The sequence below is a fragment of the Buteo buteo genome, chromosome 15, assembly GCF_964188355.1.
Source record: "Buteo buteo chromosome 15, bButBut1.hap1.1, whole genome shotgun sequence".
Classification (NCBI taxonomy): domain Eukaryota; kingdom Metazoa; phylum Chordata; class Aves; order Accipitriformes; family Accipitridae; genus Buteo; species Buteo buteo.
Window position 1 is genome coordinate 20,526,966 of NC_134185.1, and position 25,892 is coordinate 20,552,857.

General features: G+C 38.9%; 1 protein-coding gene across 4 annotated transcripts in view; it reads left to right on the forward strand.

Moving 5' to 3' along the window:
- Positions 1–25,892, forward strand: part of CRYBG1 (crystallin beta-gamma domain containing 1) — a 68,900-nt gene that overhangs the window by 36,612 nt on the left and 6,396 nt on the right. For all 4 annotated transcript variants that reach the window (XM_075046703.1, XM_075046705.1, XM_075046704.1 and 1 more), the window contains exons 8-20: positions 52–191; positions 4,263–4,389; positions 4,705–4,740; positions 5,131–5,273; positions 5,530–5,656; positions 5,748–5,893; positions 12,239–12,365; positions 12,553–12,585; positions 14,886–14,995; positions 15,262–15,391; positions 19,095–19,234; positions 21,589–21,712; positions 22,911–23,069. In XM_075046703.1, the coding sequence (XP_074902804.1) occupies positions 52–191; positions 4,263–4,389; positions 4,705–4,740; positions 5,131–5,273; positions 5,530–5,656; positions 5,748–5,893; positions 12,239–12,365; positions 12,553–12,585; positions 14,886–14,995; positions 15,262–15,391; positions 19,095–19,234; positions 21,589–21,712; positions 22,911–23,069 (1,542 nt within the window). The remainder of the gene's footprint in view (positions 1–51; positions 192–4,262; positions 4,390–4,704; positions 4,741–5,130; positions 5,274–5,529; positions 5,657–5,747; positions 5,894–12,238; positions 12,366–12,552; positions 12,586–14,885; positions 14,996–15,261; positions 15,392–19,094; positions 19,235–21,588; positions 21,713–22,910; positions 23,070–25,892) is intronic.

Sequence of the window (25,892 nt, forward strand, 5' to 3'; positions counted from 1 at the left end):
TACAGAACTTGCAGCACAGATTAAGTGATTATGGCAATCTTAATTTTTCAGGATTACAGGGTTTGCCGAATTGATTTGTATACAGAACCTGAAGGGTTAGGAATCGTGACTTCCTTTTTTGATGACACTGAAGAAACAGGGGTGTTTGGCACCACTCAGAAGACTTGTTCTATCAAAGTACACTGGGGCACGTAAGTGCATAGTTCTATATGAATGTGTACTTCTTTGAAAGGAATTTGTTTTATACCATTGTTTATACCTATCAGACATGCAAGCAGGCTATATTTATTCTAGTCCTATATTTTGGTAGTATTTGTTGACAGTAGCATTAGTACATTATTGTAATGTTTCACCCTTGGAGAGGCTGACCTCTTAAATTATTTTGTGAGAGCCAGTTTTTCTTCTGCTTGTGTGTAGTAAAGACAGAGTAACCCTTGTATATTTGTAGCAAAGGAATGAGTTTGCCTCTCCTGCTCTTTCTCATTCAGGCAAACTTAGCGTAAGTGAGAGTGGAGGGATGAACTGTTACGATAAGACCACATTTCCTACTTGCTTTCTTCTAAACTTGAAATTATTGTACTAAAAGAAGAAAATTTTCAAGCCCTTATGTTACAAAGTAAGAGTTAGTGTCATGTGTGGACTCTGGAAAGCATTAATGTATTTCACAGTGCATTTTAATCAGTGTTTTTATGGTGATGTTTAGGACATGTATGTTATGTCACCTGAAAATATCTGGCCATCTGAGTTAGGAGTGTAATGTATGTCATGAACTAAGCAAGCTTCTGTGAGAAAGGAGACCTCTAAGGGACAATCCAGACACTGTACCAATGGTAGTTTTGATAACTTCAATAAACAATTTGTAAATCAGTACAGAAAACATGCCTCAAAATGGTATTGGGAAAAGTATGCAGAAGAGGGAGGCCGTTTTCAGAAAAAGTGATAGAGTGGAACCACTTCCAGTGATGTTGGGTCCTGCAGAACATTTTACAGGGTGTGCAGACCTTGGTCATTACCTGTTGGTCATGTTTTGTTTGGGCACTGATAGCATTTGCCTTGCTGCAAATGGTCTATTTAACTATCAGAAACTGCCCAACTAAAGACAAGTGATACATGCCACTGCAAAGATGTATTCAAATATGCTACATGATAGATGGGGCATTTTAGTTGTTAGGTAAAGGGTATTTTATCTGATTAAATCTTTATATGCTGATTTGTGGAAAAAATTAAGCACTCTGGTATACAGGGAAATTTTAAGAAGTCCAAGTAGTTGGTTCTCTGACAGGAGGTTATTTCTGTTAAACTGCAAGCTTAATCCAAATTACATATCTGCCAAGAGTAATGAAATCAGATACGTTATTTGGAGGTTGATTATTAAATGACTTAATCTACTGCTCCACTTTATTTCTGTCTCTCATTTAAAGGGATTCTGTGAATAGTGAAATTACAAAATTTTTGGAAAGGAAGCAGAGGAAGGGAAGTGCATATCTCTCAGACTTCAGACTGGTCCTTATTTTCCATCACTGTGACAGTAGTTTTTGCACTAAATCCATGTAAACTCTTACAGTCTTAATTTCTCTATGTTGCATTTGGATCCCTTGAGGGAAGGCAGACTAATATTTGTACCAGGAAGCAAAATAGACAGTTGAAAAATAATCTTTCTCAGATGTCAGTTTATTAGTCCAGTGTAGAAAGAAGTCGCTTCTGCCAAGTGCTTGCATGAGAAATGCAGTAAATTGTTGCTGCTTTTTTGCATGTTGCAGGGTTTTTTCTTTCCTTTAGTTTACAGGCATGGCGTAGTTCACTATATTGGCAGTTGAGGGAGGTTCTGATTCTGAGTCACCTTGCCATGTGGGTGTGGTCGTATCTTATTGAAGTTTCCCAGTGTTCATGCTTAATTGTTGTTTACTAAAAGCTGCCAACAAAAATGAGTCAATGCACCTTTATCTTCTGATTGTACTCTCTCTCTTTGGTCTTCCATGTGTTTAAATTCTTGCAGTGACATTAGAATCATAGAATTGTTTAGGCTGGAAAAGACCTTTTAAGATCATCGAGTCCAACCATTAACCTAACACTGCAAAGTCCACCACTAAACCCTGTCCCTAAGTGCCACATCTGCACATCTTTTTAATACCTCCAGGGGTGGGGACTCCACCACTTCCCTGGGCAGCCTGTTCCAATGCTTGACAACCCTTTCAGTGAAGAAATTTTTCCTAATATCCAATCCAAACCTCCCCTGGTGCAACTTGAGGCCATTTCCTCTCATCCTACCGCTTGTTACTTGGGAGAAGAGACCGACCCCCACCTCACTACAACCTCCTTGCAGGTAGTTGTAGAGAGCGATAAGGTCTCCCCTCAGCCTCCTTTTCTCCAGGCTGAACAACCCCAGTTCCCTCAGCCGCTCCTCAGAAGACTTGTGCCCAGGCCCCTCACCAACTTGGTTGCCCTTCTTTGGACACACTCCAGCACCTCCATGTCTTTCTTGTAGCGAGGGGTCCAAAACTGAACACAGCATTCGAGGTGCGGCCTCACCAGTACCAAGGACAGGGGGACAATCACCTCCCTGCTCCTGCTGGCCACACTGTTTCTGATACAGGCCAGGATGCCGTTGGCCTTCTTGGCCACCTGGGCACACTGCTGGCTCATATTCAGGTGGCTGTCAACCAACACCCCCAGGTCCTTTTCTGCCAGGCAGCTTTCCAGCCACTCTTCCCCAAGCCTGTAGCGCTGCATGGGCTTGTTGTGACCCAAGTGCAGGACCCGGCACTTGGCCTTGTTGAACTTCATATAGTTGGCCTTGGCCCATCGATCCAACCTGTCCAGATCCCTCTGTCGAGCCTTCCTACCCTCGAGCAGATCAACACTCCCGCTCAACCTGGTGTCACCTGCAAACTTACTGAGGGTGCACTCGATCCCCTCATCCAGGTCATTGATAAAGGTGTTAAACAGAACTGGCCCCAGTACTGAGCCCTGGGGAACACCACTTGTGACCAGCCACCAACTGGATTTAACTCCCTTCACCACAACTCTTTGGGCCCGCCCATCCAGACAGTTTTTTACCCAGCGAAGACTAAGCCCACCCATGCCATGAGCAGCCAGTTTCTCCAGGAGAATGCTGTGGGAAACGGTGTCAGAGGCTTTACTAAAGTCTAGGTAGACAACATCCACAGCCTTTCCCTCACCCACTAAGCGGATCACCTTGTCGCAGAAGGAGATCAGGTTAATCAAGCAGGACCTGCCTTTCATAAACCCATAAGTTGAGGGCTTACTGAGCGGTGCGACTACAGGATACACAACATATCAAACATTCAGCTATAGACAGCGATAAAACTAAAGCTCCTTGTTTGTTTCTTGGAACCGTATGTCTGCAATGAATTTATACAACTTGTGCCAGTTTACGTCAGCTTGGAGACTGCCTTTTAAGCATGACAGAGTGATAGATTATTTTAACATTTTTCTGGTGTCACCAGATTTATACATTGTGATCCTTACATGATTAAAAGGTTGGCTGCATAAAGTGTTCCAGTTTAGTATGTGTTATATACTGCTCCATTCTGCACTTCTGAGAGTTCACTAAATTTAAACTGGAAGAAATACATTGCCATCCTTATGCAGAGATCAGCAGTATGTTTCTTTGTTTTCAGTAAGTGATTACTGGCTAAGATTTTCTTGAAAAAGCTTTGAAAACTACTGTTACTGTCCCAATCAGGAATTTTGAAAGTTATGTCTTTCAAAGCAGATTTATTAGCAGATAACAAACCACGAGGAAGCAGATTTCTAAGGAGTTGTCAGGTTTTTTCTACCTGTTAGTAAATAACACAAGTTTAGAATTTTCTATTGAACAGATTTTGCAACAAGTCCAAGTCTAGGTTAGTAGACATCTTTCAACTTCTTGAAAATTGGTTCTTCATATTTTAAAACTATTCTAAGAGTAACCCAGAGTAACCTTAAGTCTTGAAACTTCAGTCTAAAACTTGGGTTGCCTTCAGATAAGACAGTCAAATTCTTAATTGTCTGTTCATTGTACTGATTTTTTTTTTTAGCCTGTTCAAACAAAACACATGCATTATGGGTGGTTCCTGCACAGGCACAGAAGTTTGCTAGTATGCCAGCTTGTAGTTGGCAATTTTGATGGTAAAGAAACAAAGTTTTATTAAGGGTACCCTGAGGTCTTTTCTAAAGTAAGCATATTGTCTTGTTCTTTACTGTTCAGAAATGTTCCAGGGTGTTTAACTTTAGCTTTCCTTCCCCCCGCCCCCCTTTAGATGGCTAATTTATGAAGAGCCTGGTTTCCAGGGAGTCCCTTTAATGTTGGAGCCTGGTGAATATCCTAATTTAGCATTCTGGGAGAAGAAGGAAGCCTACATTAGGTCCATGAGGCCCTTGAAAATGGTAAAATACTGTTGTTACTTGCAAGTTCTGTGACCTATGTTTATGTGTTAGAAATAACGTGCTAAGGTGGGTAGATTTTTTTCAAGACTGATAAAAATGTAACTCTTAAAAAAAAAAAAAAAACAAACAACTTTATAGACTAAAAAGTTCTTGAGCTTTCAATGTCTGATAGCATCCGTTTCTACCTTTAATCTGCCTTCTAATTTTCACTTGTGTTCTTCAAGGAAGGCTTCATCTTTATTCTGTCTTTTTGTGAAGAGTTGATGACTCTGAGTACAGACAAGTGGTTTTTTTGTTTGTTTTTGTTTTTAACAGGGTGGTCGCAAAGTTGAATTCGGTGGAGAGCCAAAGGTAAAAGTCAGTATTTATTTGATGCTCCAAAGGTATTTTATAACACATGAACTACACGTGGGTAGGTAAATATATCTTGATCACGTACCAACTACTTATGGTTAGTGGCTGGTCCTACCATATGTGACCACACCATGAAACTGCAATTTCGGTCATGTTTATGCATCCATCACATACATATATGACAGTATTAACAGCTGTCTGGGTAATGAACATGCAAGCCCTCATGTTCCACCTCTAAGGTAAAGACTTCTTGAGGAGAATAGAGAGATCCCACTAATTAGTTTCATAATTGTCTTCTCCCTCCATATGCCCATGCAAAAGAAACTGTCTGTTTTCAGAATTTATCATGCTCTCTGCAACTTTTCTTTTACTTCATTTCTGCTACAGGTAATCATTTATGAGAAGCCTTTCTTTGAAGGGAGACATGTGGAAATAGAATCGGAGATCTTTATGCTTGATGACAAGGAATCAGAAGAAAAGACAAGACTTCCACTTACATCAGTGGGATCCATGAAAGTACTGGGAGGAGTGTAAGTGTGGGAAAACACCAATATTGCCCCTTCAGCTGCAGTCGTAGCTCCATAGGCTGGAAATTGCACTGGACAAATTCAGTACCTGTTTCTTTTATCTGTTTTCCTAGTTTCTGGGTTTAGATAGATGCGTGGGTTAAATTTGCAAATATTCACAGCAAAAGAACAAATTTCACACATGTGTATCTGCTCCATAACAACACGGAGTGGCGGGTGTCCATTTTCACATGCAGACTCTGTTGTTGTTGTTGTTTAGTTGGGTTGCTTATGAGAAGCCCGGGTTTGAAGGCCATCAGTACTTGCTGGAAGAAGGAGCATATCGAGATTGGACAGACTGGGGTGGCTATGATGAAGAGTTGCAGTCGCTGCGACCTATTGTTGGTGTAAGTTCCAAGAACATGTAGTAGGCATCTCCTGAGTGCACTGAGACATCATGTTGTATTTTCCTTATGATGCTTCTCTTTGTTTTAACAGGACTTCACAAGCTCCCATATGATAATGTACAGTGAAAAAGACTTTGGATCAAAGGGTTCCAATATTAATGTGTTAGGAATTATTTCCAATTTGAAAGACACCGGATACGGGCTGAGGACACAGTCTATAAATGTGCTAAGTGGCGTGTAAGTGATATTTTTAATCGCTGTTTAATTTAAATGTGCTATTCTTTTTAGAAATCCATAGTATTTGCAGATGTTTTTCAGCACTGACTTCTAATGTCTGTGTGAAGTCTTCAGGTAAAATTTTCTGCCCTCGACTGCAGAATGTGAAAAGTAAAGTTTTTGTGAATATGTACAGTAAATCGGTTTTCTTCTCATTATAAGATCAGATGGTCCCAGGAAATGTTGACTTACTGATACACAGAGTATGAGATTATATTTAATCAGAGAAGTAGAAAGAAATAGCTTGTTCTTGTGGCTGTATTTTCTTAAAGTGTTTCAACAGCAAAAATTGTTATGGAATCAATTTCCAGTTTTGAAACTAATTTCCAGGCTTCTTGTGTTTGACCAGAGGCAAATTCTTTGCTCTTTCTTTCAGTTGTGTGTATAGTGGAGATGACTCTTACAATGCTCACTAGTACATTCTGGTATTGAGACTTCAACTGTTCTGAAAAGTAACATTGGTTTTGCAGCGAATCCTATAGGCTAATAGTGTTTTAGTACTGTGGCGTTGTTTTCATTGGTTTTTTTTGTTTGGTTGTTTGGTTTTTTTGTTTTGTTTTTTTTTAATGCAGTGGTTCCCAAAACTTTGCATTGATACGGCCATTAACAACTCTTATTCTTTGTGCCATGTGCGTTGTCACATGAAGTTGATAAGTTCATAGACTTCGCTGTTTGATTAATTTAGTACATCGATCACAGATTGAGTTTCACAGCCTTGCAGACTGTGTCAAAGTATTTTGGAAATACAAATGACTGTTAGCAATCATGTCTCCAAATATACAAAATTACTTACAGTAGTAGAATCAAAAGAGTATGAGACATATGGTCTCTCCCTGGCTGGTATGCAGGTGACATGCTGAAAGCTCTGCCTTACCCAGCCACACCCTAAATCTTTCTCTGTGTTATCTGTGAGATATCTCTGCAAGTTTTGTCTGGATAAAGATTGCAGAATCAAGCTCAGTGCATTCCAGAGGAATGCTTTTAATTTGTATATGAATATGGTGTGACAGCACGTTTTTTTCTGCCTCGTGACGTTTGAAGCCACTGTGCCCTTTTGTCTTCTGTAATATGCAAGGGAGATTAATGGGAAATTCACCTCTAAAGGCTGGGAAACAAGTTGTGGGTTGCCTATCATGCCCTTTGTAGTGTCCTAGTAAATGTGTCTGTTGCAGCTGAGATAGAAGTCATACCTGAGTTTGAGTATTCTAGTAATTAAGAATCTAATACTCTGATGGTAAAGGCAGCTAGAAGTCATTACAAACGAAACTCTTGTCCCACAGATTCTGCTACTGCTCCTGTAATCTCACCTTGTAGTCTCTTAAAGATGTAATTTGTAGCAATAAGCTTTTTAAAAATTTAGGTGCATTATTCATAAGGGGTGACTAGCACCCAGTTCTTAACAGTCTTGTACGACCCTTTTGTTTCCAAAGAGGTTGTGAGTGTTTCGGGGATTTTGTGGTGGTGTTCTTACTAAATGCTAATGTGTCAGAAAGCTTGAATGAGTCACGTTAGGTCATGCTTGGTAATAAAATGCTTTATTTTAAGTGTTAAGTAACTGTTCAGGTAGAAAATTTTCTTATCATTCCTTCCAAGAAATCAGTCATAGAGCAATGAATAATCCATTGAGCAATTTCCTGAGTAGTTTAGACTGTAATGTAGGTGATGTCATTGTGGACTGTGACAGATTCAGTAAAAGCTTGTCATAATATTTTGAAGTAATCTTCCAGGTATCATATCGAAAATATTTCATTTAAAAAAAAAAAAAAGTAAAAAATGTAAGCCACCCTGAACCTTTCGTAGCAATTTTTTAACTACAGGTATCTGGGGTAAGCAGTTACACTAGTAACAGGTGACAGATGATCTGTATTTCTCACACAATTAATTTGATTGCTCTGTAATTTAAAGGGTATATCAAAGAAAAGAAAGCCTGACACTGCAGTGCACAGATACTACTGAGCAAGTTCTAAGCTAAACTGTGTCTCTAAATTGTATGCTGAAGGCAGTCCAGCTCTGCATTTGGGGAGTGAATATTCCATTTTGGGGTAATTGAGTGCTAGCTGCATTAAAGTTTTCAGCTACTGTGTTTCTGAAGAATGTGTCCAAGCAATATTTTAACGTCTTTGCTAAATCCACTGTAAAGACATCCTGAAAAAAAATATCCTAAGGTGATGAGGATTGACTTCTTTAAAAATGAAAATGTTTTGCTCTTGAGCATTCTTCAGAGACTGGCCAAGCATAAAATCCAGGATATTTTATTATTCTGCCATTGGGGCAGAAGAAAGCAATCCAGACTGCCTGAAAATAGGAGAGGCCTTTCTTCTTTTAAGTAGGGTTTGATCTTTACTTCCAAATTGGCAGAATGTTAAGTGGCAGAAAATGGAAGTATTTACTAGCAGCAGGTAACACCCTTTACAAGTTTAAGCAAGTACTAAAGTCAACTGTTGTACAATTTTGATTTCCTCTCTGCTTAAGAACTCTTGAAGCTTATATTTAATAGTGATCAAAATCACAGGAATTGCATGTTTGAAATGTGTCTTTTCTTTATCCATAAACACACCAAAATTTTGCCAAAAATACTGAAAAAGCCCCTGTCTTTTAGATGATCCTTTTTGAACTTGGTGGAAGAAATTTTCCAGATTTGTTTTTTTTACGTAGGCGTTTGTTTTACTGTGGTCCTGTAATCAGCCTGGTTTTCCCCTAATTTTCAAGTAATTAGTCTACAGTGCAGATTTGGCTGCTTCTAGTGTACATATGGATACTGATATTAAGGAAATCATTAGGCGATGAGTAGTTCATATACAGGAGCCAGAATGTAGTAAATTTAATCTGGATGCACTGGGGAAGGTAACATGAGTGAAACTGAAGAGACAAGCAGTACAAGAACAAACCTCCACTGGGAGCTGAAATGGGCAAGAGCCCTTGGGTACCCCATGGGAGAACATTTCAGACAGCTGCCATTTCCCTCCATCTCTGAACTGAGCTGAACTGATATTCCAAAAAACCTTTCAAGGAGTCATGAAATTAAAATTCACAGGTCCCTGGGATACTAGGAATCACAGGCATGAAGGGGTATGATAAAGAACCTGATTTCTCTCTTCCCTATAAACAAGATTTTATTACCTCATCCTCTCTGTTAATCATGCTATAAAACTGCAAGTGCCAGTTAACTTCCTGGCCCCTCCTGGTCTATCCGATTAGCATGTATAGGCCAATTTAAACCCATTGTCTCCATGTAGTATTTAAGCTTTAAAGATTGTGGGTTCTTATTTCAGACCCGAAGGAGTGCTTCTGTGCCTGAAAGCTTACTTTTTACAATGCTGGCATTTAGTTTAATGAAGGTGTTGCCATTTCTTCTGTAGCTGAGAGAGAAGGTCCTTCCAGGACTCAGGTAATCTGTCCTATCCTAAATGAGTCTGAGCAATGCAAAAAGGGGGATTACCCCTCTCAGCTAACATTAGAAAGAGCATATGTGATGAGAAATGGCCAATGCTTTAAAAGATAAAGTTAGGTAAGATGAATCCTGGGCTAACCATGGGCAAAGCTGATTTTTGGCAAGTTATCTGTGTCTGAGTTCTTTTCTTGGCTGTTCTTCCAGACCCTGTTTGGAGCTGTGCTTCCTAGATATCATATATAGAAGGCTTTGGGGAAATGTACTGTGTGTGTAATAGTACTAACAATATATAAACAAAGCTTTTCCCTACATCTCTGGTTCCAGGGGCATGGATGGTGCAGTGGAGTGAAGGTCTCCAGGACCACACTGCCAGCAACCTTGGATGAGGCTGTTGCTCAGCCTAACTTAGGCAATTTGTAAGGCTGGGGGTTACAAAAACTGTTGTGTTAGAAGAATGCGCTCCCTGTGGGGTGGGGTTGTGGCCATGCTGCAGAGGAGTACTTAGTTTTTTGTGGTGCCTGGCAGCTGGGATGTGACTCTCTTGCTCAGATATGGAGGTGATATCTTGCTCTCCAGGCCTTTCTGTTAAGTCAGAAGTTGGATTAAGGCAGTGTTCCTTCCTAGGGATAGTCTTAAGGTCTGGCAGGTTTACCTGGTACTGAATTCAGCTGCCTGTCATTAATGTTGTTATTACTACTCTCAGCAGCTTGTATGGGCTTCTGAATAAAGTGGAAAAGCATAAGTATTTCACCAATAAGCCCTGACTCTCGAAACTCTCGAACTGCATGGGCTGACTTGGATGGGAGAGTGGTACTTATTTAAATCCCATTGATTTCAACATAAACATGTGCAAGTGAGATACATTGATTACTTCTGTATTCAGGCTTACTTCGTTTCCCCCATCTACAAACTGCTATGGAGAGATTCTTAGGAGGCATCTGGCATGTTTTATCATTCACTTAATATCAGAAACACTTGTTTGCATAGATGTCAAGTTAAACTGTCATGCACTGTAGTTGTACCCTGGCATTTGTGCATTGAAAAATCTAATGAACATCTGCTGAAGCAATTGGTTAAGGAGACATCATTTTCACAGCTTTTGGTATATGTGGCATACAGGTATAGACACACCTGAGACATTTGAACTGTCTGCTGAATTTATTGTACATACCGATGTCTCTTTGATGAATTACTGTGAGATGATTTTGAAATATGCCTTGAAATATGCCTTAAGTAATTAGTGCATAACAAGTTAGAATAATTGATTATATGCGAGACAAACGAAGAGATGTGAATAGTGATAAATGTGAATCACTATATGAATGTTTGCCATGGAGAAGTAATACAAAGTTCATACTATCAGCACATACATGTTGATGCAGCTTTATTTCAGTTTGAAGTTATCCCGCTTCTTATATCTGCAGAGACTCTGGTATTTGTTCTTGGAATAAAACTGCAGCTTAATAGCATCCAGTTGCTGAACACACATAGATCACTTTATGGTGAATTTACATGGTGAGACTTAGCCTCCACTGCAAATTATAAGTTCCATATCATTTTACTGCTTTATGATGTGAAATTTTTTGTTGGTGTTGAAACTCTGTGAGAAGACTGCACTGAAAGTGGGTTTTGGCATAACCTAGTGTACACTTGTTATGCAACGCATTGGCTAAAATTAAAAGCCCGTTGACTATGAGTAGAAGATTATCTTTTAGAACCAGGAACCAGCAAGGTGTCCTGATCCTTGCATAAATATAATGAATGAAACTCAGCTGTTACTGTGGCCAGTTCTAATATCAGCACTCAAACAAACAAAAAACAAGAATGAGTTTAAAAAAGAGCCAGAATATAATTATGGGAAAGTTTGGGAAGTCTAGCAGTGAAAGGCAACAGACATTACGCAGGTTATCACAAAACCAAAGGTAGTGCCAATGTGGGAATGCACTGTCTGGGCTTTCAGTACGGAGCCAGGGTTAGAAGAACACTGTAATAGAAGGTTTATTGAATGTAGTAGACTATGCATAGCAAGACTAGCTGATAGCGGATACTTCAGACTAGAAATAAAGCACTGCAGGGGTAATCAAACACTGGAGAGATACATGTAGTGATTGGGTTGCTTTTCTAATACTTCAAATGTGTATCTCAAAAGTTCAATGTCTTTCAAAAAGGCATAATCTGACTGAGACAGAAGTTATGGGCTTGATGCACAAATCTGAGTTTGTGGCCTGTGTCAGGCATGAGATCTGACTGAGTAGTTATAATAACGGCTTTGAATTAAAATACATTAATCTGGTCAAATTTGTGATGGTTTTAATGCTTAACTTTCAAGGATGTTCTTCCTGCTGATGTCTGTGATTCCTAGCAGGGAACAGCCTGCTCTCATTAGCATATATGCCTGTTGCTGCAGCTCAACTTTCTGTTGGGGTGTGTGTTTGCTTAAACACAACTGAACTGTAGGTACAGGCAACATTAAAAATCAGTATTCCTATCTTTACTGCCCAGATGACTCTGAAAGTTAGTTTTATCCAAAAAAATTTATGCTGGTATCTGTCTGTTCTTCTAGAGAAGAACTTGATCTAGATAAAATAATAGAATTGTGAAACATCTCAAAATATTCTTACTGGAGATAGCTTTTAGGATATCTAGCAGATGATGTATTTGAACTTGTGGTCTGCTTTAGCTAATTCACTCTGATTCATTTTGACATAGTAGAGTGAATGGAAGCAAAATTTGCATGGGTTTTGGAATATCAGATGTATGGGTTTGTTTAGGGTTTTAATAGCATCACAGTTCGGCACTTGAGAGGAGAAATTTTTTATTTGTTCTTACATTAAGACAGTAATGAGTATGTACATCTGTATTTTGGAAAAGTAGTGTGACTTTTACCCATTGCCCTCTTTTTCTGTCTCTCTTAGGTGGGTGGCTTATGAGAATCCTGAGTTTACAGGGGAGCAGTATGTACTGGCTAAAGGGCTATATCCCAGCTTTGAGGCATGGGGGGGAAAGAATTGCAAAATATCTTCAGTTCAACCCATCATTATGGTAAGGAGTTAATTTTCTACTTGTTTTCCAAGTGTCTCTGAAGTATTTGGGGCTATACTTTTTCTATTAAATTCAGTTTATTTATGTTCTTTAAACAACGATTAATAGTAAACTTTTGTTATGTTTGTTATTCTATCACTGTTTAAAATTTTTTTTTCCTTTTTTTTTTCCCTAAAAACTTTTGCAGGATATTGTTGGAAGCGAAAGGGGTAAAGTCAAGGTAAGATGCTCCTCTAATTTCATGAAACATACTGTGTAGTGTCTGTAATGTATAAATAAAGAAATGGCTTTTTGTCTAGCGTAACACCCAGGTATTTGCATAGATGGTTGAGCAGTCAGACAAAGAGTGAGAACTGCAGATGAAGGAAGGCTGCTTTCTAGACCTCTTAAGTAAGGCACATTAAGGCCCAAGGAAGGTGGGATTTAATACACAGCTGCCGTCAGAACTTTCTCAGGGCACAAGCAATGTTTTGGTTCAGCAAGTGAGCTGTTTTGGGGTATCAGTGATTGTTTTGAGGAGCTGGAGCCCACAGCCCTCTATGCAGAGGTGCAGGTACCTAGATTCTGTCACTGAGGCAAGGGCTCTACAAGTTAGATGATTTTGTTCATGGTACAGTTGTGACTTAATTCCTTTTGAACCTAGGTTTTTGGTTAACAGTTCTGCTAATCGTGGTTGCACTTTAAGGGAATCTTGTTCACTCACAAATACTGCTGAGTTGTGCTTAAAAGCTAATGCCATCTTTGTCAGTAACTAAGAGAAGGAAATGGCAGGGAGAACTTGTCTGTTCAGTGAGTTAACATTTTTACGTTGGACTGTCTCCTATGTGCAAGTACTAATACGCAGTTTTGACAGCGAGGCAAATGGGCGGCTTTTTTCATCCTTTCATAATTCTGAATCTTTTTGTGTTTGTCCCTGTACAAAGTTACTTTTATTTTCATTTCAGTCAAAATGGTGAGTATGTCATGGAACTAAAAACTAGGGAGAAAAGTCTTAGCTGTCTCATTTTGCATTCTTGATTAGTAGCATGCTTCACTAGAATCTCCTGCAATAGGGATAATGTATAAACTATGGAATAAAAATCTCGAGGCTGCTTATTTTCAGCTATGTACATGAAAAATTATTTGCATCTATGTATTATGCATCTATTAAGACCTTATCCTAAGGAAACAAAGAAGTAATGGCTTGTAGTCAACTGCATCCCTCGTCAGCACGTTCCTGTTTGGAGAACGCTGTACATGCCCATACTCGTATCTCTGTTAAGAGTGAATAAAGCTGGTAGGCATGTGATAATGTGAATGACTTCTGTGTGATCAGGATTAATTATCCTTTAGCCAAATTAGCAGGTTTGTTGCTTCAAAACTTCTTTCTTTTTAACAAGGACAAAAGACTCTGGGTGACGTATCTTCTCTTATCCTCTGAGCAGAGAAAGAACAACTGACATGACTGTAACTGTAGCTTAACAGGCACATAAAGCATATCTACCCTGGGAATATATACTATGCCTGTTGGCATGTTGAGTAGTTTGCCAAGATTATGCGCCATTCATGCTCTGAGAGACAGTTTTCATTTAGTGGGAAGAGTATGTATTTTGGAGATTAAACGGATGAGTAATCTAAAACAGAACATTTATGGCCCTTTACTAAAGATGTGCCTATTCTGGTCATTCTGTGGGAATTTAAAAATCTTCTCCAGCAGATAGTCCAAGGAGCTATCTTTGTTAGTGAATTATTTTGTATGTGTCGTGGTTTAACCCCAGCTGGTAACTAAGCACCATGCAGCTGCTCATTCACGTGCCCCCCACCCAGTAGGATGGGGGAGAGAATCGGAAAAAAAATAGTAAAACTTGTGCGTTGAGATAAGAACAGTTTAATAGAAAGGAAGAAACTAATAATGATAATAATAACAATAATAAAATGACAATAATAATAAAGGAATTGGAATATACAAAACAAGTGATGCACAATGCAGTTGCTCACCACCCACTGACTGATGCCCAGGTAGTTCCTGAGCAGCGATCCCTCCCAGGCCCACTCCCCCCCCAGTTCATATACTGGGCATGACATCACACGGTATGGAATACCCCTTTGGCCAGTTTGGGTCAGCTGCCCTGGCTGTGTCCCCTCCCAACTTCTTGTGCCCCTCCAGCTTTCTTGCTGGCTGGGCATGAGAAGCTGAAAAATCCTTGACTTAGTATAAACACTAGCAACAACTGAAAACATGAGTGTGTTATCAACATTCTTCTCATACTGAGCCCAAAACACGGCACTGTACCAGCTACTAGAAAGAAAATTAACTCTTATCCCATCTGAAACCAGGACGGTGTGTTACTGAGTGATTACAGCCAGAAGTCATTTTTGGTATTGTTACTTTGCTGTCTTGAACAAAGATTGCAACACTGAAGAGGTAACAAAAAAAATATGTAACTGAGGAAGCCTGGGTGGTTTAAGTATATTTTAATCTAATTATAGAAGTAATGGTAGAGACATGAATTGTTTTTAAATGTTTGTAACTTTTTAAAGGTCCAGTTATTTTCAGAGCCTGAATTCAAGGGTAACTGCCAAATATTTGAAAAAAACACAAGATGTATTGATTCATTTGCTGTGAAGTCTTCAAAAATTTTAGATGGCAGGTAAGTTATATTGAATAAATATTGCAAAATCGCTAAAATGGTAAAAGTTTTAAAAAAGCAACCAGCTTTCTAGCACCTGAAGTGGTTTCATATATGGGGACTTACAGAGAAAAATGCTTCGCAGTTTGCACATCAATCTTTAGCTTGTCAGGACAAAACATTGTAAATAATGTTTCTGTTGGTAGGTCTTGCTAAAGACTGAGAAACACTAGCATCATTTTACTTGCACAGAATTCTTAAGAGGCAATTTCTTCTCCTTTGTGCAGCTGCATAGTGTATGACCAGGAGGAATTCTCCGGTAACCAGTACGTGTTAGAAGAAGGAATCTATCCTGACCTGATGGCAATGGGTTGTTCACCCGAAGTAGTCCTAAAATCTTTACGGATTATAAATATTGTAAGTAAAGCTATTAGAAATATTGTAAAGTACAGTACACTGATGACTCTGACCTCCCCATTTTTTGCAACAATAAAAATGCTAGGGATGCACAGACAACAGAGGAGGGGGTTTTTGTCGTTGTTGGTTTTTTATGCAGTAGCAGTTAAATGTCCTAGCTACAGTCAGGTTTTTTTGCCTCTGTGCTGTTTTTGCAAAGGAGAGGACATGTCAGAAACAGCTGCCTGGGATCACTGTTCTTAATAACAGCTTATAAAAGGACATCTGTAAAACGAGTCAAGGATGTGTCAGCTAGACTCTTTATTTCCCAGTAAGAGAGACCACTTAGAGTGGGTTGAGAAATGTCAGTAGGACAGCATGAAGAAATATCTGTACTGTGGCCCTTGTTTTTTATGCATATTAAAAAAGCAGACTTAACTAAGCAACTTTGCATGAAATACATGTAATTATAAACCACTATTGCTATCATCAGGGAAATGTAATTTGAGTTAATCACAAAATAATGCACCCTTCTAGATAAAGTAAAGCAACACCCAGTACCATTTGGCAAAATCAGACAGTGGTGGTGTTATGTGTGGTGGATACAAACTAACCAACGTTTACGTATTTTGTAACTCATCAGTGGCCAGGAACCAGTTTCCTCAAGCCTACAACCAATCATTATGATGGATCACTTAGGGAATCTGCAAGTATCTTTTAAGATCAAAGTAATTACTAGCAAAATGTGGTCAAGAATCCAGGAACTTATGGCAATATGAAGAGATGGTACTCATTTTAAAAAAGGAGGGGTACACTATTGACTCTCTTCTTTGAATTTGGCAACTTCATTGCACTCCACTGTAATTTTGCTAACCTGTCAGTGATGTAGCAGTTGACGAAGGAGAACTAAAATGTGTCATCCTCTTTCATGTCTCTGGAGCATTTTAATGTACAGTGTAAACAAACATCTGCAGTTAAGTATGTCTGCCTTCTGAACTCTTTGGCTGTCCAGTAGACACGTCCTATTAAAAACAATAGAAGTGTTTCTAGCCAAGCTTGGTGGGTGATCATGAATTAAAATAGGTTCTTTTGTACATGTGAGTATCAAGTTCTTGGGTTTAAAATGCTTGTTTCAGTGTGGAAGGATCAGCTTGCTTTTGGAAGATTTATTATTGGTGACAGAGACTGTTGTGTTAAAACAGCCAAATGCCAGTTCTTGTGGCTCTTTAAGTTCTTGTAACTTCTGAAACTTGTTCTAGCCCTACAACTTATCACACTTCAGACAGAAGCACAGAGCTGCACCTGTGTGCAAGTCATGCGCTGCTGCTTCCTTCTTCGGAGTCTTCCTACCTGCAGAGAAGAGGAGAATGGGTTGCTTCGCTCAGCAGTGTATTAGCAAACCAGAATACAGAGAGTAAGAAGTTAGGTGGAAATGATCATATTATATTGATAATTTTTCATATCTTTACAAAAGCTTGAACCTTATTATTCTAGATACTGGTTTCACCCCTCAGTTTTATGTGGGGACTTTTTTTTTGGCAGTGCCAATCTTAATTCCTCCCTACCATCTGCTGGTCTCATAACTTTCCCTGTGATTTTTCTGTGACATTTCTATGCAAGAAGGACCTTTGCTATTTTAATATGTAACATTACTGCACTTATCTAGTTTAACTCCCCTTTGCAGGGTTCCATTTCTAAGGGACCATAAAAAAAAGGAAATGAAAGGGATATTTGATAAACTTGGGAGTGAAAGTTAGAAGGGCTTTTGTTCATAAGCTCAAGGAGTTTGTTTTTTTTATACCACTGTATCTTTCCTTGATTGTGCTTGCTTTACATGCTCCACGTGGTTGTGCTGCAGACAGAAAACAGCATTTTTCCTTCCTGAATTTGCTACATGTTCTTTTTTCTGAACATACTGTAAAAACAACTGTGAATGTGGCTAATGCTTGAACAGTCATGCTGAAAATACTTCTTTTTAATGAGCAACTCTGTGAAATAACTAAATGTAGACACGCAGGAGCACCAGTTCCATACTGTGCAGTACATGGGAAATACTGAAAGAAAACTCAGGAGCTGAGCTTGCACTTCTCTGTGTGGGGAACATTCTATGTAATGGTGTTGCTGCTGAATCTAAAAAATGCCCATAGTGGAAGGTGTGGCAGAAAATTGGAGGATTTCCTTTTCTGTCTGTGTTTTCTTTGTAAGTAGATTATTTCTGAAGCATTGCATGTGGCTCAAGGGCTGCTGCCTAACCAGTCGCGTGTCTCAGAGCACAGGTGCAGGTCTGTAAAAGGGCTGAGGGGTCAGAGACACCACGACATCATCACGGTGCGACTGTTCCTGTTGGGCTCTTTACCTGTCATGACGCATGACAGTCCAACTGGTGTTAACCTTTCATACTGGGAATGAGCATACTATGATTTTGGAGTAAGCTGAAAGGCATCTCCTAGCATTTTCTGCAGCCTAGCAGCGTGAATGTGATCAGGAAGCATAGCTTAGCTGCTGTGCGATAACCTGGACTGCTGCAGAGCTAATGGTGACACTCGTGCAACTTTGTCATCTGGGCCCTTAAACATCTAAAGGAAGATTAAAGAGGAATTTAAGCACTGTCTAGAAGTTGGTTGAAATGTCTTACCTAACAGAGTCACACGGAAGCATGGATATCTGCTGCCATGTGTATACAGAGCCACCTCTGCCTTGGAGGACCTGTTTCCGTGCTTGAGGCCAGACCGGAGTCTGTTGAGACATCCTGATCCAGTCGATGTGTTTCAGCCATGCCAAACACATGCCAGCAGGAAGGAGCTCTTCTGGCTATGGCATTGGTTTTATGCAGTCATTGCTGGAAGACTTGTGAGAAAGGGAGTGGCAGGGTCATTTCTGTCTATGAGCATAAACTGTAACATCAGGACACTTGGGCTTAATTTACTTTATCCTGAGGGATTTCAAACCCTTACCTACCAGCTTGCAGGGGAAGGCCTTAATTGTGAGAGGTTATTTCCAGTCCACTACAGGTACTTTGCCATACAGAAAAGAGTCCAGGGTTCATTATCTAGAAGACGCTTTAAATGGATTCAGTGATGCAGGGAGCTTCGTGTGGGCAGAATCCATTTGACTCCAGAAGTCTTTTGACAGAAAGGGAGAAGAAACATCTCCCCACAGCAGTTTGGAGGATCTGGATGTTACAGTTTTTGCTTGAGTCATGAACTTCATCTCAGAAGTATGAATCTTGAAGCTTTTGTCTAGTCAGAGATTGATATTGCCATAATCTACTATAAGAGTTAAAAATCGGAGCAGTAAGTGATAAGCAGTGCTGACAAGGCTGTCATCATTTGAAGTTGTAGAAATCAATATTACCTTACGTGTGTTCAGGTCTGAAGATGAAAATTCCTACCATGAGTGGGGTTTAGTGCAATGGTAGAGGGATATGGCATTAATTAAAATTTATTTGAAAACAAGATATTATGCAAGAATCAACCACAGACACATTTGTGTGTGCCTTAAGGAAGTTTTATGTTCCATGCAAGAAGATCCCTTGCATGTTTTGTATAAGGGCTTTTTATTACTTTAAGTAACCTGTTGCAGAACAAAAACATTATTTAGGGTCTTTGATCTTAAAGAATCAAGAAGAAACCTCTGAAATAAAAGGGCTGTGTGGAGTAATGATGTTCACAGTCACCATCTGGAGTTCTAACATGCTATAAAAGTGCTCATCTTCCTTTTGCAGGAGCTGTCTGAGCCGTGCATAGCTCTTTTTGAAAAGGTGGGTTTCCAAGGAAAGAAAATCGAATTCAGTACAGAAATCTTAAATCTCCAGTTCCTGGGATACAATCCTCGAATAGCTTCAGTTCAAGTACTTGGTGGCGTGTAAGTTTAAAATTACTTTTTGATTCTTTAGAATGATCTACTTATCCAACAGAAAAATTACAGGTGTTAGAAACAAAGGACTATAAAATTAGAATATCATAATGTGTGCAGTGCATTAATGTGGTTTCTTCTTATAGAATCTTTTCACGTCCTGTTTCAACAACATGTTATCACTGACTGGTGCCCTGTGCTAGAAGTTGAAATGAATTTGAATAAAGCTCACAAGGAAACTGGTGTCTTCTCTCATGCCATATTATAAAAGCCAGCTTGCATAGCATTCTTAAAACCAAATTCTGTGCTCTTGGTTTAGGTCTCAGTCATAAAAAAATCATTCAGTTTGTGATCTGTATCGTAAGTTCAAAACGTTTTACTAAGTCTTCACGTTCATCCTTTTACCTAGATGTTATAGACACAGTGGTACACTCAGATCACGATATGGCCCCTTCTGGCATTACTAATAATCCCTTTTACTTCAGGAAATGGATCAGACTCTTGGTTGTAAACCTAGTGGTTAAATCCGTTAGCTTTTTTTTAAGAGTTGTGTTCTCTAAATTTCCTTTTGAAGATCATGTAAAAAAAAGTCTGTGATGAAGTTTAAAACTGTCTGGAAGCATTTTGCAAGCTACTGTGCTATCTTCTTCCAGTGTTTCAGCAGATGTGTTAAATTTCTCTTTTTGTGTTGTTTGTTGTTAACCTCTACCTCCAAGATACTTGCCCCACGTATATGTTCAGGTTTTTTCTAACTTGAAGAATGTGACTTATTTTGTTAATGATAGATTCAGGTTACTGTTGCTTTGCATTTAAATATGTTCTTTCGAAGAGATAAATTTCCAAGCTGTGTGCTAGAGAGATGCAGTTGGATAGCTTAAGACTGCCCTCAAGTGGATAGCTAATACCAGATCTATAGAGCAAACCATTTTCCCCGTCTGGATAAGCTGGTCAAAGGGTTTCCTTAGCACACTGAACTGAAGTTTGAAACCTAAAAGTCATAAGAAAAGGTACATGCTCTGTATTCTTAAGTGTCCTGAGATTTCAGTATCTTTCACCATAACCACAGTATAGTTGGTTCTCACTTTCCATAACATGAAGTCAAACATCAAGTTACTTCTTTGCCAAAAACATGGTTACCATGATTCAAGGTAATGGAGTCGTGAATTGTGCGTGTTTCCAGTGAATATATATGTTTTTTCTGGTTGATCACTGGAAACGTATAGAGTATGATATGAAAATTCTAGTTTCATATAGCAGTGTCAGCTGCTGAAATGTGTCAAAATACAGGTTTCAGAGTGTCCTTGCCCCTACTGCCTCCCTTATTGAAGGGGTTTTTGTCTTCTCTTCCTTTGCTAAGAGACATCCATTTATAATTCTCTTAATTTCATACCTGGGGGTAGATGTGTATTAGACTGTGAAAAAGGACCAAAATTAAGGTGAGTATGCTTCTTCTGGATGTAGATGTCTACTGACAAATCAGTCAGAGGAAAGGAGGTAACAGGAAAATGTGCATATTGAGTGTTCATGTAGTCAAAAACCTATGGCTATTGGACAGTCCCAGCAAATCAGTGTCAGAAAACTCAACAAATTGTATTGTATTGCAGCCTATTTCAAAGTCTAGTTGTAATTCACTGCTTGTGCCAATAGTAGAGAAGCAGAAGTCAGGTTCTGACAGGTTGCTCTCAATGTGGTTATAAGCACAGTTGGATGTGTGCTAAGGAATGCTAAAATTTTTCTACATGCTTTTTTTTTTCTCTCTCTCTTTCTGTCTTTCTCCCCCCCCCCCCCCCCCCCCCCCCCCCCCCCCCCCGTATTTGGAAAGAAGAAAGGTGTTCTGAAATAAAACTTCTATCAAAATACCCTAGAGAACTTCACCCTGTTGCAATTCCAGTATTTGCTTGTTGCAATCTGCATCCCTAGTAGTTCTTTTCTGTGTGGGTCAGGCCTGTCCAAATTAAGATACACAGAACTACTGGTTCTGGAAACGCAGCAATCTAGCATATACAGCATATGTAGCATATACATATATGCTCCTTGAGGAGTCACAGTACCTGCTGAAACAGATGATATTTAAATGTTGGATTCTCCCTTTAAGGCAAGAAAATGCTTTGTTTCATTCAGCTTGTAATTTTTAAATGACAGGACTTTAAAATGTGAACTCCAGTGTACTCATCTTACTGTGGTTGATCTAAATCAGGACGTGATTTTATTATTTTTGAAGACCTGTTAAAAAGGAGGTCATTTGCTTTCGAAAGCGAAACACTACTACTTCGTGGGACAGATTTCTATTAAAACCATTTATTGATTCCAAAGCAGGATTTGGCAGTAAAAGCATTATTTATTTTTTTTCTTTTTTCTTATAGATGGATAATTTATGAGCATAGTAATTACAGGGGGCGTCAGATGTTGTTATCACCAAATGAAATTCCAGATTGGTATAAAGTGAGTGGCTATTGTCAGATAGGTTCTCTGAGACCTTTACTGCAGGTGAGTAGGCTCTGACATGAGATTGTCAAGTACTAATTTATATTTTGTAATGGGGCTGGGGGGATATTATACAGCTGAAACCAATGTTACAGTCTTGATGCATGTCACAAGTTTCAGCAATGGCAATTGTGTAAAGAAATCGCTCTACAGTTTTGCTTGTAATAAAAGCTATTTGATTATGCTACAAGGCTTTGCAATTCTACTGCTTAAACTGTTCATTAAGCATATACTTTAAACCAAAGTACAGAAGACAGCATATAAGGATTGGCTAAATTATTTTAACAAATAATGGCTATAACTACTATATATAAATTATTTTAAGCTGTTTTATAATTAGTGCCCAAACTGGTCACTGGCCTATGTCTGTACTATCTGCATTATTTTTGGAACAACAAGAAAATTGGTCAACAAATTTGGATACTTCAGTTAGTAGTGATATTGTGTTGATTTAGGGGGGGAAGGTCCTTCCCTGCTTACTACTTGGCAGAATAATTTGCAAATCTAATGCAAAACTTATTCTCGTGGTGTCCTTTTAATTTTGTTCTCGAAATAAGGACCATGTGATTTGGTCCAATGCTGCAGCAGTCCTGTGAGCTTTAACATTTGAGGTTCTTGCTGAGCCATATTTTATTAAGGAAACAACTTTTTCTAATTCACAGATTACTTGTACCTGTAACCAAATGCATTTGCTTGCTGTCATAACGTTGTCTTTGTATAGCCTTAAGCAGAGTTGGAAATAATGCATTTTGGCTGCCCTGGCTGAGAGCTTGTCTAAACAGAAATGTTAACGTGTAACAAGCCACAGCATGAATGTGCAGTGTAATACTTGCTGCCAGTGAAATAAGCAGCGCTGCACAAGTGCTCCCTTAATGAAAGCTAAGAGTATCTATACAAGAAGTTAGCAGAGAGAAGTTAGTGCTGCTCTGGATTAGAAATTCTTAGCTTTCCACTGTGTGCTGATCTCACTGCATAGGAAAGCCTAAAACTCTCCATGCAGAATGGCAAGTTCTCAAAGCTTGGCTTGTCCTAGACATTTATGGACTTTAGAATTAAGTTCTAAAATAGAAAAGTTAAGCTTTCTGAAAGAAACAGGGAGGCACAGGGTTCAGGACTGAGCAGTAATTGCTCTGAAGTTAACAAGAGCAGGATGTGTTTCTGCACTGAGACTGTGGTTGAAGAGTTCTGTTGTTTTCTGCAGAAACGTGTGTACTTCAGGCTTCGAAACAAGGAAACAGGAAAATTCATGTCAGCTGATGGAAACTTAGACAATCTGAATCTTCTCAGAATACAGGTTGCAGAAGATACAGACTCAGATGATCAAATCTGGGTTTATCAGGATGGATTCATAAGATGCTGGGTGAGGTTCAAGTTCAATGTGAATTTTCTCTTTTCCTTTCCAATAGCAGGGTTTTCTGAATTCAATTCCTACTGTATCATCTCAATTTATTTTATAGGCTTAGTCTGTTCCAGATGTAATATGATCTTTTTGTAGGGGTTTGTTTTGTTTTATTTTATTGAACTCTGGATTTTTCAGGTGATATGAACTAGTTGTATGATACCTTTTTTGATGTAATTGAAATTTTGAGAGATCTTAGTTATGATTTACTTTTCCCCTAAATAATAGTAGCCTCCTAAGTACAATCAACACCAGAAGATCATTGTCTTGCTCTTCATGAGCTCCTTCTGCTTTCATGCCCTATTTCTCCACAGTAGAAATAATCACAAAAGTGTCAAAGCTGGGGAGACTTTCTAAAATGCAGACCATTCTTGATAATAATTTGAACTATGCATACTTTGTGGTAGGTCGATTAGTGTAATGTAGGTTATATCCTCTTCTGCATTCAGGGAAGCTTAAAGGTAAAATCCTACTCTTGGGGTTTTTTTTCATTTTTTTCTGGTTATCCCTGTATTTGTCGAATTCATCCCTTTTCCATTCTTTTGTACAAGTTTCCAAATTAAGTCCTATTTTTCTCACAGTCCATAAAACTAACCATGTGCGAATTGTCATTGAGGTGAGCAGAGGTATGCGCAGTTCATAATGTTTAAGCACGAACAGTCTTAGGTAGGGATGCTGGCCAAAGAAAATTAACTTACTTTAATACTATTAAACAGCTTGACTGCAAAGAATCATGTGAACTTTTTCTATAGGATTGTACAACTTCAAAGGAGCCATTTATAACTATGTCATCTATGCTGGAGGGAAGAATCTTACTGTTAATAAGCTAAGGCATTGTTTGGACATGTTTACAGGACACATGCTGTAGTAAAAGGGATTTATGCAGACAGCAAAATGATGCAAAGTAAGCTAAAAGCTTTAATATCGCATACAAAAGACTTCTCTCTTGACAGTGCCTCTTAAGCATTTCACTGAAAGTATTCATATCGAGACAGTGTGGTATTATATGGCTTTGGATAAATGCTCTTGGGTTTTGTCCCTGTTCTATCTCATAAAGCAGTTTTTCTGTGCACAGAAAATACACAGTTCGTGCTGTATAGCAATCAAGTAGCTTAGTGCGGAGTGCAAGCTGGCAACATTGATCTCAAATGACTGAACTCTTACCGAGCTCTGCCATCTTTCTTTTGAATGGCAGTAAATGTATTTTGCACAAAAAATTTTCACCACATTTTAAAGAGAAAAATTAAGCTCGTGGGTGGGTAGGTACGTGCACATAGGCAGACATAGGTCATTGGAAGAACTTGTGCCTTTCTTCCTGTAAGCTTAGGTCATGTCACTGAGTCACAGTGCCTTGAGGTATGCCTCAGGTTTTCAAGGAAGGGCTGTTTTAGGTAGGTGGGATAACCAGTAAGCAGGATATGAAAGTCATTCTGCTCATTTTCTCAGAAACAGATATAAACAGCAGATACGAATTCAGGTCTTCTTATTCTTCATGAGTTCCTTGGAGCTGGGTGAAGTAGTGGCCTAGTGACCTAACGTGTAAGCTTTGAGTCTTCCAAGTCCCACTCGAGAACATTTTTAGATACAGATGAGAAGTTCAGAACTGCAGAACTAAATCGACTTACTTCAATTCTAGGTTATGATAGTAAGAGTACTACTTCTTCAGAACTGTATATTTAAAAATTTAGAGCCATATCAACAATGGCAGATGGATGTTTGTTTAATCTGCCACTGAAGTCCATTCAGAAGTTACAAGGTGGCTTATGGTGATCTATTGAAAATCACTGTTCACGCAGGATAATTAACTGTAACGTACTACTAATACAGCCTTAATATTCTTTTCACGTGAGCTTGATTTTTGCCAGTTCTTTTTTTAACCGTAAAAAAATTTGCAGAGTTTTGAAATCAAGTAATACAAGTGACTAGGAAAAGAATATAGAACAAAGAAGAAAATATTATTGTGGTAAACTGTGAAATTCATACACTCGACACTGTGCGGTTATGTGCTTTATCTTAAAAGGTTATTGCAGAACTAGAAATGATTAAAGAACAAAAAAAGGATGCACAGTGGAGACAGAGGGCATCTATACAAGGAAGAGACAAAATAGCCAGGACTTTTTAGCCTGCAGTGGGGGCAGTTTGAGGGGTGATATGATTGAAGTCTCCGCAAATATAGTGTGGACAGGACATCACTTAAAATAAGGGAGGGGAAGGGGCGGGGAGGAGAACATCTAATAAAACTAGTAGTTGGCTATCAGATTTTTTTTAATTTTTTTTTTTTTTTTATAGTAGTAGTTAAGATTTGGAACTGCTTGCCACAGAAGGGTTATGATACAGAAGGGTAGTCATGTAAAAGTATTACATTGATCTCAGTGGGTACTGACTAACAAATTCACATACGGGACAGAAACCATCTGAGTATTAAAGGTACCTGCTCTGCATGGAAAAGTCTCTGGGCTGGAAATAGCTGTAAACTGGGAGAGATTACCAGGAACATACTGCATACAAGAGCAGAGTAAATGTAATCTTCCGTGGCACCTGTTATTCACCACTGCTAGAAGCAGGTGCTAATCTTGCCTTTTGATCTGATACAGCGTGGTTATTTTAATGTTCCTATGTAGTGGACAGTGTCAGCAGAAACCAGAACAAAAATAAGTAGTCTCGAGTTTGGGGCAAAAATGCATTCCTTTAGGCAAAGTAGTTCCTAGATCCTATTCTCATCTGCTGACATCTCTCCTATCTGATTAAAAAACAGTGGATACTAGAAGTAAGGCCGTTTGAATA